Consider the following 15,691-nt stretch of genomic DNA (forward strand, 5'->3'; position numbering starts at 1 on the left):
TTATACATCCTTTTATACAGTGTAAGATTTCCTATAAACTTTATAATAATTTCATGTTATTGTCCACTTTCCACTCTGTTCTGACAGCATGCCTGTTGCGTTGCCTGTTTACTACCAATGGTGAAAAGTTCACTTTAAATGCAAATGAAAGGCTTGGGTTTGTGTAATATGTTTTTGTGTAAGAATGCCTCAACTTTTTAATATTGGCATTAAATAATTACTGAATGTTTCACTGAGCACTGCTGTCCTGCAGTTTGTGTTAAAATATATCGCGATGGTTACAGGGAAAAAAAAGCATGGCACAGCCCCACCGAGAATATTTTTCACCAGCCGCCACTGCTGGGAACTCTCTCTCCCACCTCATTCTCTGCCCACCCCCCACAGTGTGTGAGGGCGGGGAGTGAGCAGAGAGGTAGTAGAACCAAGGCAACATACACACACAAGAACAGTACAGTTCACACGCTCTAGACAGAGTGAGGCTCACACACTCCGCTTAACTGGAAGCTGCTGCCGCTGCTTCTAAAAAGTGCAGTGTGTGTGTGACTCCACTCCAATCACTCCAGGGAGAGGTAAACAGGAACACTTCCAGAGCTATACAAGGAGAGAATCTGTACAGGAGGGGAGGGAGAGCTCAACTCGCTCTACTCAACAGGAGGCTACTTGGACTACTTCTTACAACTGGTCATTTGGAAAGCCTACATAGCAGCAGTAAGTGCCGGGTTGTGGCGCGTGATTCTTTCCAGTTTGAGATCTATTTATACGACCTGTGACCATAGCCGCGGGAAGATGTTTAGTTATTTTATGTAGAATACTAATAAATCATTATGTGATCTTCCAAGACATTGATTCAGCTTTGATCTAACTATTAAAGGAGCACCATTATGAGAAGTGACTAAGCGAAACTCTGCGCTCTGGACCAATGCTGTCCGCTGCACCGAAGCGCACCTACCCAACTCGTTTTGCCTCCACATGTGTGGCATTTTGATGAAAATCTTGGAATATTTGGCCAAGGAAACATATTTCTGGTTGACCTCAGGGAATGTAACACACTTAGGAAGGGAAACTGTTAAAACAGGTATGAGTGAAGTAGCAGAAAATATGTTGAATGAGCAACTATAAGCATGGAGAGGCTCACAAGTTTGACGAAATTACCTTAACTTTCAGTCTAATACTGCCATTTACTTACTTTTCATCAGAACAACACATTACACTGCACCTATCTGGTGACAATAAAATATTTATATTTTTTAAACATTTTTGTAAGTAGTTAAGCCTACTGTCCTCTTCGAGTTTAGCTGGAGCAAAGATTATGGATACACTGACAAGATACGTGTCTTTCTGCCCTAACGATGTAGCCTGCGCTACAGACGACTATATCCGGTCTGCTAATACAGGACTAGTAAAGGCCCAGTGCACTACTTTTGTGAAGACATTTCTTGTATATACATCTGTGATATCACAGGGGATTATTTATATCCCACTTGTATGAAAGGGTGGTTTAGAAAAATTCTGAGTAACTCTCTAAGACAAGCTTGGAAAATGTGGTTTTCTTATGCATCATGTGGGTTTTTGCCTGCACTACAGATGGCTTTATCAGGTCCCTAATACGGACTAGTAAAGCCCCAGTGCACTACTTTGTGCACTACTTTTGTGAAGACATTTTCATTTTTTAAAATAAATATATATATTTATTTATTTTTATAATTTTTTTTAATTTCAGAGGGTGCTGCAGCACCCTTATTGCCCCTACGTCCTGCTTTCACACAAGCTGGATTTAGACTGAGAGTTGGGAACCCATGGGGAGGCTTTTTCAATTTGCGCTCCCATGAAGAGTTTCAAGTGCAGGTTTGTCAGTGTGTGTGGGTGTATGTGTTGAAGGGACACACACTTTTCACGGCACTTCGATACAAAGTGATTTATGTAGCAGGTTAGGAGAGCATTTTCGCTAACCCTATCCCTTTTCCCAAACTTAACCTCAGTCTCATAACCTGCTGCATAAGTATTCCTAACCTTCTACGAAAAAGCCATTACCGAAGTGTCGTGAAAAATATACTTTCCCATGTGTTGAAGGCATGCTAATATTAGCAAAATGTTGACAAACCTATTTTCAATGGTTTCAGAGTGTACACTGAGGATGGTGACACCCTTGAAAGACGCCAAACAAACTATGTCAGGTTCATTCTATTTCACTCAAAATGGAGTAAACGCTTGTAATGGTGAATAAGTTGATTTGAAGTTGGTTTTCGTGAGCAACTGTAACAGAAGGGCAGGTAGCTTAGTGGGTGAGAACGTTGTGCCAGTAACCGAAAGGTCGCTGGTTCTAATCCACGAACCAAATAGGTGAACAATCTGTCGATGTGCCCTTAAGCAAGGCACTTAACCCTAATTGCTCATGTAAGAGTGTCTGCTAAATGACAAAAAAAAAAAGCTTTAGTGTTTTAAATGTAGTGCTTTAGTGCAGTCTAACAATTTTTGAAAACAGTGAACAATTGACACATTGTTGTCAGTGGATATAAAGCACCATAGTGACGCTATCTCTCTCTCAGACAGGTCTCATGACCAGGGGGTATTTAGGGACGCAGATAACGAGTCATAAAAAATATATAGCCTAGTACTGTAACAGTCAAAAGTTTGGACACACCTACTCATTCAAGTGTTTTTCTTGATTTTTACTATTTTCTACATTGTAGAATAATAGGGAAGACATCAAAACTATGAAATAACACATATGGAATCATGTAGTAACCAAAAAAAGTGTTAAACAAATCAAAATATATGTTATATTTGAGATTCTTCAAATAGCCACCCTTTGCCTTGAAGACAGCTTTGCACACTCTTGGCATTCTCTCAACCAGCTTCACCTGGAATGCTTTTCCAACAGTCTTGAAGGAGTTCCCACATATGCTGGGCACTTGTTGGCTGCTTTTCCTTCACTCTGCCGTCCGACTCATCCCAAACCATCTCAATTGGGTTGAGGTCGGGGGATTGTGGAGGCCAGGTCATCTGATGCAGCACTCCATCACTCTCCTTCTTGGTAAAATATCCCTTATACAGCCTGGAGGTGTGTTGGGTCATTTTCCTGTTGAAAAACATGATAGTCCCACTAAGCCCAAACCAGATGGGATGGCGTATCGCTGCAGAATGCTGTAGTAGCCATGCTGGTTAAGTGTGCCTTGAATTCTAAATAAATCACAGACAGTGTCACCAGCAAAGCACCCCCACACCATAACACCTCCTCCTCCATGCTTTACGGTGGGAACTACAAATGCGGAGATCATCCATTCACCCACACCATGTCTCACAAAGACACGGCAGTTGGAACCAAAAATCCAAAAGATTAGGAGCACACTCTGTTACCTGTATAAAAGACACCTGTCCACAGAAGCAATCAATCAATCAAGCAGGTCTCTTCTTCTTATTGGTGTCCTTTAGTAGTGGTTTCTTTGTAGCAATTTGACCATGAAGGCCTGCTTCACACAGTCCCCTCTGAACAGTTGATGTTGAGATGTGTCTGTGACTTGAACTCTGTGAATCATTTATTTGGGCTGCAATTTATGAGGCTGGTAACTCTAATGAACTTATGAACCTCTGCAGCAGAGAACTCTGGGTCTTCCATTCCTGTGGCGGTCCTCATGAGAGCTAGTTTCATCATAGCGCTTGTGGTTTTTGTGACTGCACTTGAAGAAACTTTCCAAGCTATTGAAATGTTCCGTATTGACTGACCTTCATGTCTTAAAGTAATGATGGACTGTTGTTTCTCTTTGCTTATTTGAGCTGTTCTTGCCATAAAATGGACTTGGTCTTTTACCAAATAGGGCTATCTTCTGTATACCCACCCTACCTTATCACAACACAACTGATTGGCTCAAATGCATTAAGAAGGAAAACCTGTTAATTAAAATGCATTCCAGTGACTACCTCATGAAGCTGGTTGAGAGAATGCAAAGCTGTCTTCAAGGCAAAGGGTGGCTGTTTGAAGAATCTCAAATATAAAATATATTTTCATTTGTTTAACACTTTTTTGGGTTACTACATGATTCCATATGTGTTATTTCATCGTTTTGATTTCTTCACTATTATTCTACAATGTAAAAAATTAAGAAAATAACACATTAATGAGTATGTGTGTCCAAACTTTTGACTGGTAGTGTATATATTTAGTGACGCACTTAGCTTGATATTTAGCAGTACCTTCTAGGGTACAACATGACTTTAAACCCACGGCAATCATGACATTTGCTGAGTAATGTGTTTGAATGATCAGGATCCATCTGCCCAACTTTTTCCCTCCCTTACTAGCTGTGACTTTGCTGATAGCTACTTTCTTGAGGAAAAATGGACTTACTATGACTGTGATATGTGGTTGTCCCACCTAGCTTCTGTATCTTAAGATGAATGCAGTAACTGTAAGACTGAATGAATAAAATGTAAAAATAAAATAAAATACTTGAAAGGTTAAACATGACTGGAACGTAGCCTAAGTAAGCGAATAAGACACAACACATATTACAAACCAAACACACCTGTGAGGCAAAGCATATTTGACTTTCAACAGTTGGCAAAGAAAATTTGCAGAACAAATAAACGGTTTTACCGGCTGATGTCAATGATGAAACTTAAGAGGCGAGACACACCTTTGTCTTTGTTAGATGGACATGGTCTCATGGCCACGACATCATCGGCAGGAAAGCCAATAATAAAGTGTCTGCTAACTAATCCTGGAAGTACTGTCAACAGAATGCGGATGAGGGAACTGCTAGGTGGGTAGAGAGGCTGCCTTAAGATCCAGACTACCTCAGGTGCTCAGCCATAGTAAATGCTTTCTTGTTAAGCTGTGTCCCAAACTAGGGTTCTGTACCAACCAACACACTGACTACCTACTCCACTCCCTTCGACCTCACAGTATAGTCTAGCTTTGTATTATTTTTGTTTTGTTGACATTATTTTTGCTTTCTGATTTGCCTAGTTGACATACAGTACTTTTTCATCAATACATTCATCATGTATCATGTATGCTTATGTACAGTGAGGGAAAAAAGTATTTGATCCCCTGCTGATTTTGTACGTTTGCCCACTGACAAAGACATGATCAGTCTATAATTTTAATGGTAGGTTTATTTGAACAGTAAGAGACAGAATAACAACAAAAAAACGCATGTCAAAGATGTTATAAATTGATTTGCATTTTAATGAGGGAAATAAGTATTTGACCCCTCTGCAAAACATGATTTAGTACTTGATGGCAAAACCCTTGTTGGCAATCACAGAGGTCAGACGTTTCTTGTAGTTGGCCACCAAGTTTGCACACATCTCAGGAGGGATTTTGTCCCACTCCTCTTTGCAGATCTTCTCCAAGTCATTAAGGTTTCGAGGCTGACGTTTGGCTACTCGAACCTTCAGCTCCCTCCACAGATTTTCTATGGGATTAAGGTCTGGAGACTGGCTAGGCCACTCCAGGACCTTAATGTGCTTCTTCTTGAGCCACTCCTTTGTTGCCCTTGCTGTGTGTTTTAGGTCATTGTCATGCTGGAATACCCATCCACGACCCATTTCCAATACCCTGGCTGAGGGAAGGAGGTTCTCACTCAAGATTTGACGGTACATGGCCCCGTCCATCGTTCCTTTGAAAGCTTTTTGGGGTTGGGGAGGCTGAGGTTAGACAAGACAGCAATGCCTCCTCATCTTACTTATTAGTAGCCTGACTAATTTCTCAGGCAAAGAGGGAGACATAGGAAGAGATATGGATAGAGAGAGGGAGAGATAGAGAGGGTGAGAGGAGAGAGAGAAAGAAAGATAGAGATTCTGAGTGAGTGACCCTATTAGGCAGTGGGTAGCTAATGATAAAAGCTCTCGGGGGGCAGCAGTGTGGTGATGTGCTGGGAGTCCCAGGCCCATCCATGATCCCCCCTTGGTTTTTACCCAGGCCAAACGGGCGGAAGCAGCCTATTCTAATCCCCGCTCTCACTGTCATTGTGCTCCCAGAGCTATTCTGATGCCCTCCATTGTGTGCCGAACGCTTTCCGCAGCTCTCAGGAGTTTCGATGGGTCGTCGCCATGAACCCCTCCATTATGAGAGAACCTCCAGCACCACATTTGCTGCGCTGGCTTTTACCATTCACCGGCCACACTTTTGACTTCTCAGCTAATGTTTGCGGTTTTAGCGCGCTGTCACACAAACACACACTAGGAAATCAGAGAAGAAGCACACAGCAGAAGTACTTGTTTTTATGATATGAAACTGCTTAAGTTTAAATCATAAGCCTACATATTTAAAACAGGTACAGAGGGATTGGGAGGGCAACTTCTCTGAGGTGTGTGTGGGGCCTCCACTCATCTCACTTCACTTTCCCCAAGTAGACCCGCACCAGTCACTATATTTTAATTTACATTAGTCATTTAGCAGACACTCTTATCCAGAGTGACTTACAGGAGCAATTAGGGTTAAGTGCCTTGCTCAAGGGCACATCAACATATTTTTCACCTAGTCAGGTCGGGGATTCGAACAAGCGACCTTTTAGTTACTAGTCCAACGCTCTTAACCGCTAGGCTACCTGACCACAATACTTAGAGAGTGTTCGTAAATTCAAAATTCGGAGTGTTGTCAGATTGCCCGTTTGTAAATTCAGAGCGTTTCGCTCTTGGAGCGTTCAGAGCGCACACTGGATGCTCTGGCCTAGGAGTAGGGTTGATCCAAGCGTTCTGACCTCACAACGGCAGTCAAGTACCCAAGCTAACTGGCTAACGCTGGCTAGCTTGCTAACTACTTCCAGACATAAATGAGAGAACACCTCACTCTGACCATTTTACTCGCTCTAGCAGAGCTGGTTTTTCATGTTATCCAGAGCGTTGGTGACTATAACTGTGATGTTGCCGACAATTTAAATGTTTTGCTTTTTTGCCGACGTTTACCGACACCGGTCATATAAAAACGGGGGTTGAGCATTTGTAAATGAATCAGTTATTCTGCGCTCTGGCACACTCAGACGAGAGTGCTCTGAAATCAGAGTAGATAGCCAGAGTGAATTTACGAACGCGCCCAGACGAGAGTGCTCTGAAATCAGAGTAGATAGCCAGAGTGAATTTACGAACGCGCCCAGACGAGAGTGCTCTGAAATCGGAGTAGATAGCCAGAGTGAATTTACGAACGCACCCTTAACTGACAGTCTTCCTCCTATGTATGTACAATGACATAATCCACAGACTTTTGGTACATTAGGAGAGGAGTTGGAGCTTAAAATCGCCTCAAAGTACAAATAATTGCTAGATTGTTTTTGTGTTCTCTGTTAAATGATTGCTCAGCCCACATGCCCACACGCTCTATACAGTACCAGTCAAAAATGTGGACACACCTACTCATTCAAGGGTTTTTCTTTATTTGTACTATTTTCTACATTGTAGAATAATAGTGAAGACATCAAAACTATGAAATAACACATATGGAATCATGTAGTAACCAAATAAAAATATATTTTAGATTTTAGATTCTTCAAAGTAGTCACCCTTTGCCTTGATGACAGCTTTGCACACTCTTGGCATTCTCTGGAGTGTCCCCTGCTGATTACAGACCCATAACTTTAATAAATTGACAATAAAAAATAACAAAGCTCATAAGCAATAGAATGGCAAAAGTCTTACCAGACTTGATACATATCAATAAAACAGGGTTTATTAAAAATAGACACAAATACAAGAACATGTTTCAGTTTATTACTGTTACTATTACTTATATGCTAAAAAACAAGATATAGATTTATCAATAATGGCTGTTGATGCCTAAAATGCTTTTGACCGTCTTGAATGGCCTTTTCTATTCAAAACCTTGGAAGCTTTCAACTTTCCAGCTGAAATAATACATTAAATAAAAAATATTATATAAATATCCTAAAGCAAAAATATACACGAATAATACATCTGATGAAATTGCTTTAGAAACAGCACAAGACAGAACCGCTTGCAGAAATAACTAGACAGGACCCAAACGAAACAGGTATCAGTATTGGTAAACATGAATATACACTAAACTTATATGCAGATGATCTGCTGATATACCTGACCAATATTGAAAACTCAACGCCTCTCTTGCAAAAAATATTTTCAGAATACTCAAAGATTTCAGGATATAAAGTTAATGTGAAAAACCATGAAATAATGGCAATAGGAAAAACAATAACTAATGATCTACAGCAATCCTTTAGTTGACCACAAAAAATGTCAAGTACTTAGGATGCTGAAAAGTGACAACAAACAAATATATAAAGAAATGTGTCCCATTACTCAACAATATGAAAGCAGGTGTAATTAAATGGAACAATCTTCCCATAAATCTTACAGGTAGAATATTTCCTCTTCAGAATGGCATGGCTCCCAAAGTTTAATATTTATTCTTGGTAATACCAATTACCCAACCGAAGTATACTTGGTCATAACAGACTTTATCTGGGCAAATACAACGAATAGAATAAAAAGAGAAGTTTTACATCTTCTTAAGTCTGAGGGTGGTGTTACGTTCCCCAGCAAGAAAACAAAAATGTTGCTCAAACAGAATAGGGAACTAACAAAGTCACTGACAACAACCAAACAAAACAGGTGGGATTTTAGAAGGGGTTCTAAAAGACACTCATGGGGGTGTCCATTGAAAGTTGCATAGCAACAACTGGGACCTAAAAAAACACCCACCATGAATGCCCACTGAATTTGCCCACTAAGAGGCAAACAAAAGAAAAACGCACACCAAACTTAAAGACAGGAAGCAAACCAAAAAGTTTAGCAAAATGAAAAGATCAGACAAAGGAATGTTTTTCTTGAACACATCTCTCAACACAACTGGAGCACTAGGCCAGCCGCTTTTAAATATCCTCAGTGCCAGCACAGGTGAAATACCTTCCGACTAACGAGATGGACAAGCCAGCACAGGTGTAATACATACTGACTAACAAGGCGACACCAATCGGCACACCCTACGTACTAAATATAAATGGAAAAAAACAATACTTGTAACAGTGGTTTTAACGTTCCAGACTTGGAATTGTATCAACTCGCCACCCAGGGCTTTTACTTGGGATATATAGGCTAGTTAAATGCACTAAAGAGGACAATGGGTACATATTGAAGATGTGCACGCTCATCCCCAGAAACTTTTCACGTGTTAAGTTTCAAAGGATAAAGCTAAGAACATGAAAAACTTCATAGTTAAGAACACTATAACAATATGGAAGAAAATGTAACGTATTCTACAAGAACCAATATCACTCCCTAAAAACACAACCCTTTGGAACAATCCTTGGATCATAGCGTTTCAGAATTGACTGATAAATTGGTCCACATGGAACACTAAAGGTATAGAAACCGTAAATGACTTGGTAATAGGAAATACATTTATTTCCATGGCAGAATTAAAAAGCAATTTTGGACTGACCAAATGTAGATATTTTCAGATACATGCAACTTAAAAGTTTCATATCAATACGTTTTTATTTGAAATATTTTGGACATCAGAGCAATCTTGAGGGAATCCTATTTGAGTCAGAAAAGGATATTCAAATGATAGGTAAGATATTAAAAACCTTAAAGAGAGCCTATCCAGCTGACAATCTCTAAGAAAAGAATATAAACTATTGGAACCAAGACTTAAAAATAACTGATATTGCCACAAGATGGAGGGAACGTTGTAACATAACTAAAGAAATGACAGTTAACGAACATTTACGCTTAATCCAGTATAAACTAATGTATAGAATGTATTACACAAGAGACAAAATTCACAGCAGAGTCATGTCTTAAGTGGAAAACTAACAATGACTCAATAATCCACGCCTTCTGGGAATGCTATGAAGTCCAAAAGTTATGTGCGGAGATAGATAGTTGGCTGTCAGAAAAATTACAATGTAAATGTACTTTTAATCCGTCTGTCTGCAGATTTCAAGACATGGCATATGAGTGTGCAGTGAGATACCTGATGGGTTGGACGAAACTTTTCTCGGCAATCATCCTGAAAAAAAACATATACTTAAAAACTGGAAATCAACTAATCCTCCATCGTTAACACAATGGAAAGGACAAATGCTTTATTATCTAAATGTTGAAAGTGCGTGGGAGACAGAGAAACAAAATGGTGCAGTTTGAGGCCATGTGGTGGAGAGTGATGCGGGCGCTGGAGATGGGGGATCTGGGTAGGAGTGATGTTGTGGATGTTTGTGTGCGTCTGTATGTTGTCGTTTGTATGTGTATGTTTTGTACTGTTACAAAAAAAACATTCACGGGTACAAATATAGTATAAAGTGCCTTCGGAAAGTATTCAGACCCCTTGACTTTATCCACATTTTGTTAGGTTACAGGCTTATTCTAAAATTGATTAAATTGTTTTTTTCCCTCATCAATCTACACACAATACCCCATAAAGACAAAGGAAAAACAGGTTTTTATACATTTTAGCAAATTTATACACTACTGTTCAAAAGTTTGGGGTCACTTAGAAATGTCAGTGTTTTCGAAAGAAAATAATTTTTTTGGTCCATTAAAAATAACATCAAATGTATCAGAAATACAGTGTTGACATTGTTAATGTTGTAAATGGCTATTGTAGCTGGAAACGGCTGATTTTTTATGGAATATCTACATAGGCGTACAGAGGCCCATTATCAGCAACCATCAGTCCTGTGTTCCAATGGCACGTTGTGTTTGCTAATCCAAGTTTATCATTTTAAAAGGCTACTTGATCATTAGAAAACCCTTTTGCAATTATGTTAGCATAGCTGAAAACTGTTGTGCTGATTAAAGAAGCAATAAAACTGGCCTTCTTGAGACTAGTTGAGTATCTGGAGCATCAGCAATTGTGAGTTCGATTACAGGCTCAAAATGGCCAGAAACAAAGAACTTTCTTCTGAAACTCGTCAGTCTATTCTTGTTCTGAGAAATGAAGGCTATTCCATGCGAGAAATTGCCAAGAAACTGAAGATCTCGTACAACGCTGTGTAGTACTCCCTTCACAGAACAGCGTAAACTGGCTCTAACCAGAATAGAAAGAGGAGTGGGAGGCCCCGGTGCACAACTGAGCAAGAGGACAAATACATTAGAGTCTCTAGTTTGAGAAGCAGACGCCTCACAGGTCCTCAACTGGCAGCTTCATTAAATAGTACCCGCAAAACACCAGTCTCAACGTCAACAGTGAAGAGGCGACAAAGAAAATGCCATATCTCAGACTGGCCAATAAAAATAAAATATTAAGATGGGCAGTCTGAGATATGGCTTTTTCTTTGCAACTCTGCCTAGAAGGTCAGCATCCCGGAGTTGCCTCTTCACTGTTGACGTTGAGACTGGTGTTTTCTGGGACTAAATGAAGCTGCCAGTTGAGGACCTGTGAGCGCTCTGATTTCTAAAACCTGTTTTCGCTTTGTCATTATGGGGTATTGTGTATAGATTGCTGAGGATTTGATTTGATCAATTTTAGAATAAGGCTGTAACGTAACAAAATGTGGAAAAAGTTAAGAGGTCTGAATACTTTCCGAATATAGTATAGTATATACATACACTACCAGTCAAAGGTTTTGACACACCTACTCATTCAAGGGTTTTTCTTTATTTTTTACATTGTAGAATAATAGTGAAGACATAAAATCTATGAAATAACACATATGGAATTATGTAGTAACCAAAAAAGTGTTAAACACATTCTTCAAATAGCCACCCTTTGCCTTGATGACAGCTTTGCACACTCAATTAACAGGTGTTCAATGCTTGGACATTGAAACATGTATCTGTGTGCCTGCATGACTAAAAGGCCCCACAATTCATCATTATGACACTTAATTACCCTGATTAGCTTTAAAAAGCATGGAGATTATAGAAGCAAAATATATGCTAAATAAGAGTAAATATAGCATCTTGCATCTTTAAGTAACAACATTGTATTAAGAACTTAATACATTCTAGTTACTAGAGTAATTACAGAGTAAGTACAGAGGTATAAGAGCAGCCTAATGTAAACAGTTACCAAAATGTTAAAGAACTCTCTCACACCCAAAGGCAAAATTGTAATATTCAGTTTCAGACTAGTTGATTGATCTGTTTATCTGCTTTTCTCTAAGGAGGATTTTATTGCACTTAACTCTTACCACATTGGACCATTAGAGTAAAATGTGTACTCTCTGTTCCATTTCAGAGCAATGGTCGGCACCCTGGGGACGCTGGATGAGTCTGAGCCACTATGAGGACAGCTGTGTGTGAGTCAGTAACTGTGATTCTCCCCGACACACCCACGCCTCCTGCTCCATGTGGGAAACCTAAGATGGAACACACACACCACTATGCACAGTCACTGGAACAACTGCCCCTGCAGCCGCTCTTTCACACACTCTGACACACACCACCACCACTCAGACCTGACAGAGGAAGAACCCTGGAATTTTCCCAAAATTACCGTGATGTTTGTGAATTTACGGCGGATCCGCAAGTGCCAGTTGGTGCAGCTAATGACCACGTGCCTGGTGCTGTCGGTGATGATGGTGTACTGGGAGCACCTGGGCGGCAGTGTGGTGAGCCACGTCAAGTCCTACTCCTACCGCTACCTGGTCAACCACTACACCTTCATCAACAAGAGCTTCACCATCCCGCGCCAGGAGGCCCACATGTTCAGCAACCACCACTACCTGCTCAACCACCCGTACAAGTGCTCAGGAGAGAAGAACGTTTTACTGCTGCTGCTAGTCAAGTCCTCCCCGGAGAACTTCGAGAGACGGCGAGCCATACGGTCGACGTGGGGCAACGAGACCTATATCCGCCAGACCCTGGGGGTGACGGTGAAGGTGGTGTTTGTGCTGGGCCTCCCCAAGCAGCACGAAGCTGCCCAGATTCGTAGGAGCAGAGGGGGCATTCAGGACAACCTTGTCCATGAGGACCGCTTGAATGGCGACTTGGTCCAGCAGGACTTTGTGGACTCGTTCCACAACCTAACCCTCAAGCTTCTGCTACAGTTTCGGTGGGCGCACGCCTACTGCCCCCGCGCCCGCTTCCTCATGACCTCTGACGACGACATCTTTGTGCACATGCCCAATCTGGTGCGCTACCTGCATGACATGGACAGGAAGGGCGTGACGGACTTCTGGATCGGTCGCGTGCACAGAGGCGCACCACCCATCCGCCGGAAGGAAAGCAAGTACTACGTCCCATACGAGATGTACCCGTGGTTGACATACCCGGACTACACGGCAGGGGCAGGTTACGTCGTCTCGAGAGACGTGGCGAACAAAATCTACCAGGCTTCGTTGACCCTCAACGCCTCGCTGTACATCGACGATGTCTTCATGGGCATCTGCGCCAAAGCCATGGGTGTGTTGCCGCAGGAGCATGTGTACTTCTCAGGTGAGGGCAAGGCGCCCTACCACCTGTGCATCTACGACAAGATGATGACGTCGCACGGCCACGTGGCTGACATTTACGAACTCTGGAAAGCTGCAACGAATCCTGAGGTCAAACGGGTCACGTCAGGACTCTTTGGGAGGTTGTATTGCACGGCGGTGAAACTCACCCTCCTCTGTAGACCTTATTTCTTCAACAGCTACCCCTGCAAGGCAGCCTTGTTGTAGGACAGTAAACCTATTTACTGTCTTTGGTCCAAAATGGAGTGAGGGATCATTTTATACGACATTTTTTCTTTCATCGGTCTCCCGTCATTTGAGAAGGCTGAAGGAGGGAAGGCCTGTATTTTGTGTTGATGGAGGAAGATGCCCATGAGTGTTATCTATTGCTGTAAATGTGGGGTTTTACAGTGACCATCTATCTAAATGGTTTTACATTGGACATCTATCTATATGGCCGGCAGTGGTCCAGTTCTTGATCTCTTTATGATGTATTGAAGAGTCCCACCCCGCCCCTTTGAGAACAGAGACTGAATGTGATGAATAAGGAGATGTTATCCAGACATAATGTTGACAAATGGGATCCAAAGTGAATTTCCGCTCCCTCATCTCCTTCCATTAAACTAATTGAGAAAATGTTTCTCTGGCATTGAATTCTGTTCTTCTGTTGGTTATGCTGCTGTGGTTTAAAACTAACTGTGGACGGACACAATTGGCTCATTGTCAGTCGTTTCACGGTAAGTTTAGCTAAAGTTAGAAGGAAGATTTTTTTTTAAATAATACTTTCAAAAGTACCTAATAGTCCATATGTCAAGGAAGCATTTGAAACTGACAGCAAGCATTTCAAATGGGTGTTCATGGTTAAAGAAGTCTTACAAACTCTGCAGCCATAAGGTGTAAACTGTCTGGGGTGTAGCAGTACATTAATATGTAGCCTTTTTGTGTTACTAGTGGTGATTAGTGACACACTGTATAAGCTATCATGCGCGAGTGCCAAAAGTGTTTCTGTTACGAGGTGGAAAATTCCACATAGAAATTCAAAGTATTCTGCATATCAGCTGATCTCTTATCATGAATTAATTGTTCTGTAAATTAAAGGAGGTGGGAAATATACAGCTGCTTTCAAGCAACTTCTTTGTATTTCATTTGGAAACTCTAACCAAAGCATATAGGCAGCCTTTTCAACCTGTCGCAAAGCAAACAAGAAACAAATAATGGGCTTACCGGTAAATGAAGATGAGGTGATATAGAATAACTGTGAAACAAATTCATCTTAGAGAAAGGTTGTTGTACCACAGGACATCTCCAACCCCTTTCATGGGTTTTCTCTCCACCATAGCAACTGCATGTTGAGCAGCGGGTGGGGGAGTGGGTGAGATGAGATTGACACACAAGCCTCATCACAAAGCTCTGGGTTGTGTTCCTGTGGACGTTCTGCATGATGACTGGTAAAATACAAAATAAAATAAAATAAAATAAAATAAATTATATATTGATTAATTAATTGATTAATTAATTAATTATTTAAAAAAGGAGGGAAACATAAGCTACATAGTCTAAAGTATTTTTTGGTTTACAAATTAATTGGTTTAAAATAATAATAATAAAATAATTCACAATAAAGGAATATAAAAGAGTTGTTACAATGGGGAAAAAGGACATCAAAACTATGAAAGTAATTACTCCTGTTGATGTAGTACAAAATAGTAATCCTCTAGTTAATGGTATTGCAAGGTTATCTGGAAAATTGAATAAACGTTGGCCCATACACAAAAAATAAAAATGTATGCACGCATGACTGTAAGTCGCTTTGGATAAAAGCGTCTGCTAAATGGCATATATTATTATTATATTATATAAGCTGGTGGGGACTTCCCGATCGAATATCCTCAGATAATGGGAAGGAATTTGTGGATAAATCAGTGAAATTTATGTTGCAAAAATTGGGAATTAAGCAACGTCTTGGAGCAGTTTATCACCCACAAAGTCAAGGGATTTGTGAAAAAATGAACGGTGTCTTGAAAAATCGCATTGTCAAAATTTGTCAGCATACGGGTCTAAACTGGATAGCAGCACTTCCTTTAGCATTAATGGTGTGTTGCTCAAGTGAGTTGCGTGATCTACATATGACACCCCATGAACTTGTCACAGGAAGAAGGATGCCTACGCCTTGTTTGCGAACAAGCGGAAAGGGTCCAAGCTTGGCTCTTTTGGAAGATGAAATGAGAGCGTACGTTACATATATGGCCAATTTTCATAAAAAATTGTCCACATATATTTCTGACAGGCAAAGAAAAGAAGAGGTGCAGGAGAAGCTTGATGAGCAAAAAAGGAGTACA

General features: G+C 40.7%; 1 protein-coding gene across 1 annotated transcript; it reads left to right on the forward strand.

Annotated features, from left to right (window-relative positions):
• The first annotated feature begins 457 nt into the window (after nucleotides 1-457).
• LOC121581440 (lactosylceramide 1,3-N-acetyl-beta-D-glucosaminyltransferase A) lies at nucleotides 458-13,637 on the forward strand. Its single transcript, XM_041896937.2, has 2 exons — nucleotides 458-708; nucleotides 12,158-13,637. The coding sequence occupies exon 2, from the start codon at nucleotides 12,303-12,305 to the stop codon at nucleotides 13,578-13,580; it is 1,278 nt and encodes a 425-aa protein (XP_041752871.2). The 5' UTR covers nucleotides 458-708; nucleotides 12,158-12,302; the 3' UTR covers nucleotides 13,581-13,637.
• Nucleotides 13,638-15,691: the final 2,054 nt, after the last annotated feature.

This window comes from Coregonus clupeaformis, chromosome 14, assembly GCF_020615455.1.
Source record: "Coregonus clupeaformis isolate EN_2021a chromosome 14, ASM2061545v1, whole genome shotgun sequence".
In the NCBI taxonomy this organism is placed as follows: Eukaryota; Metazoa; Chordata; class Actinopteri; order Salmoniformes; family Salmonidae; genus Coregonus; species Coregonus clupeaformis.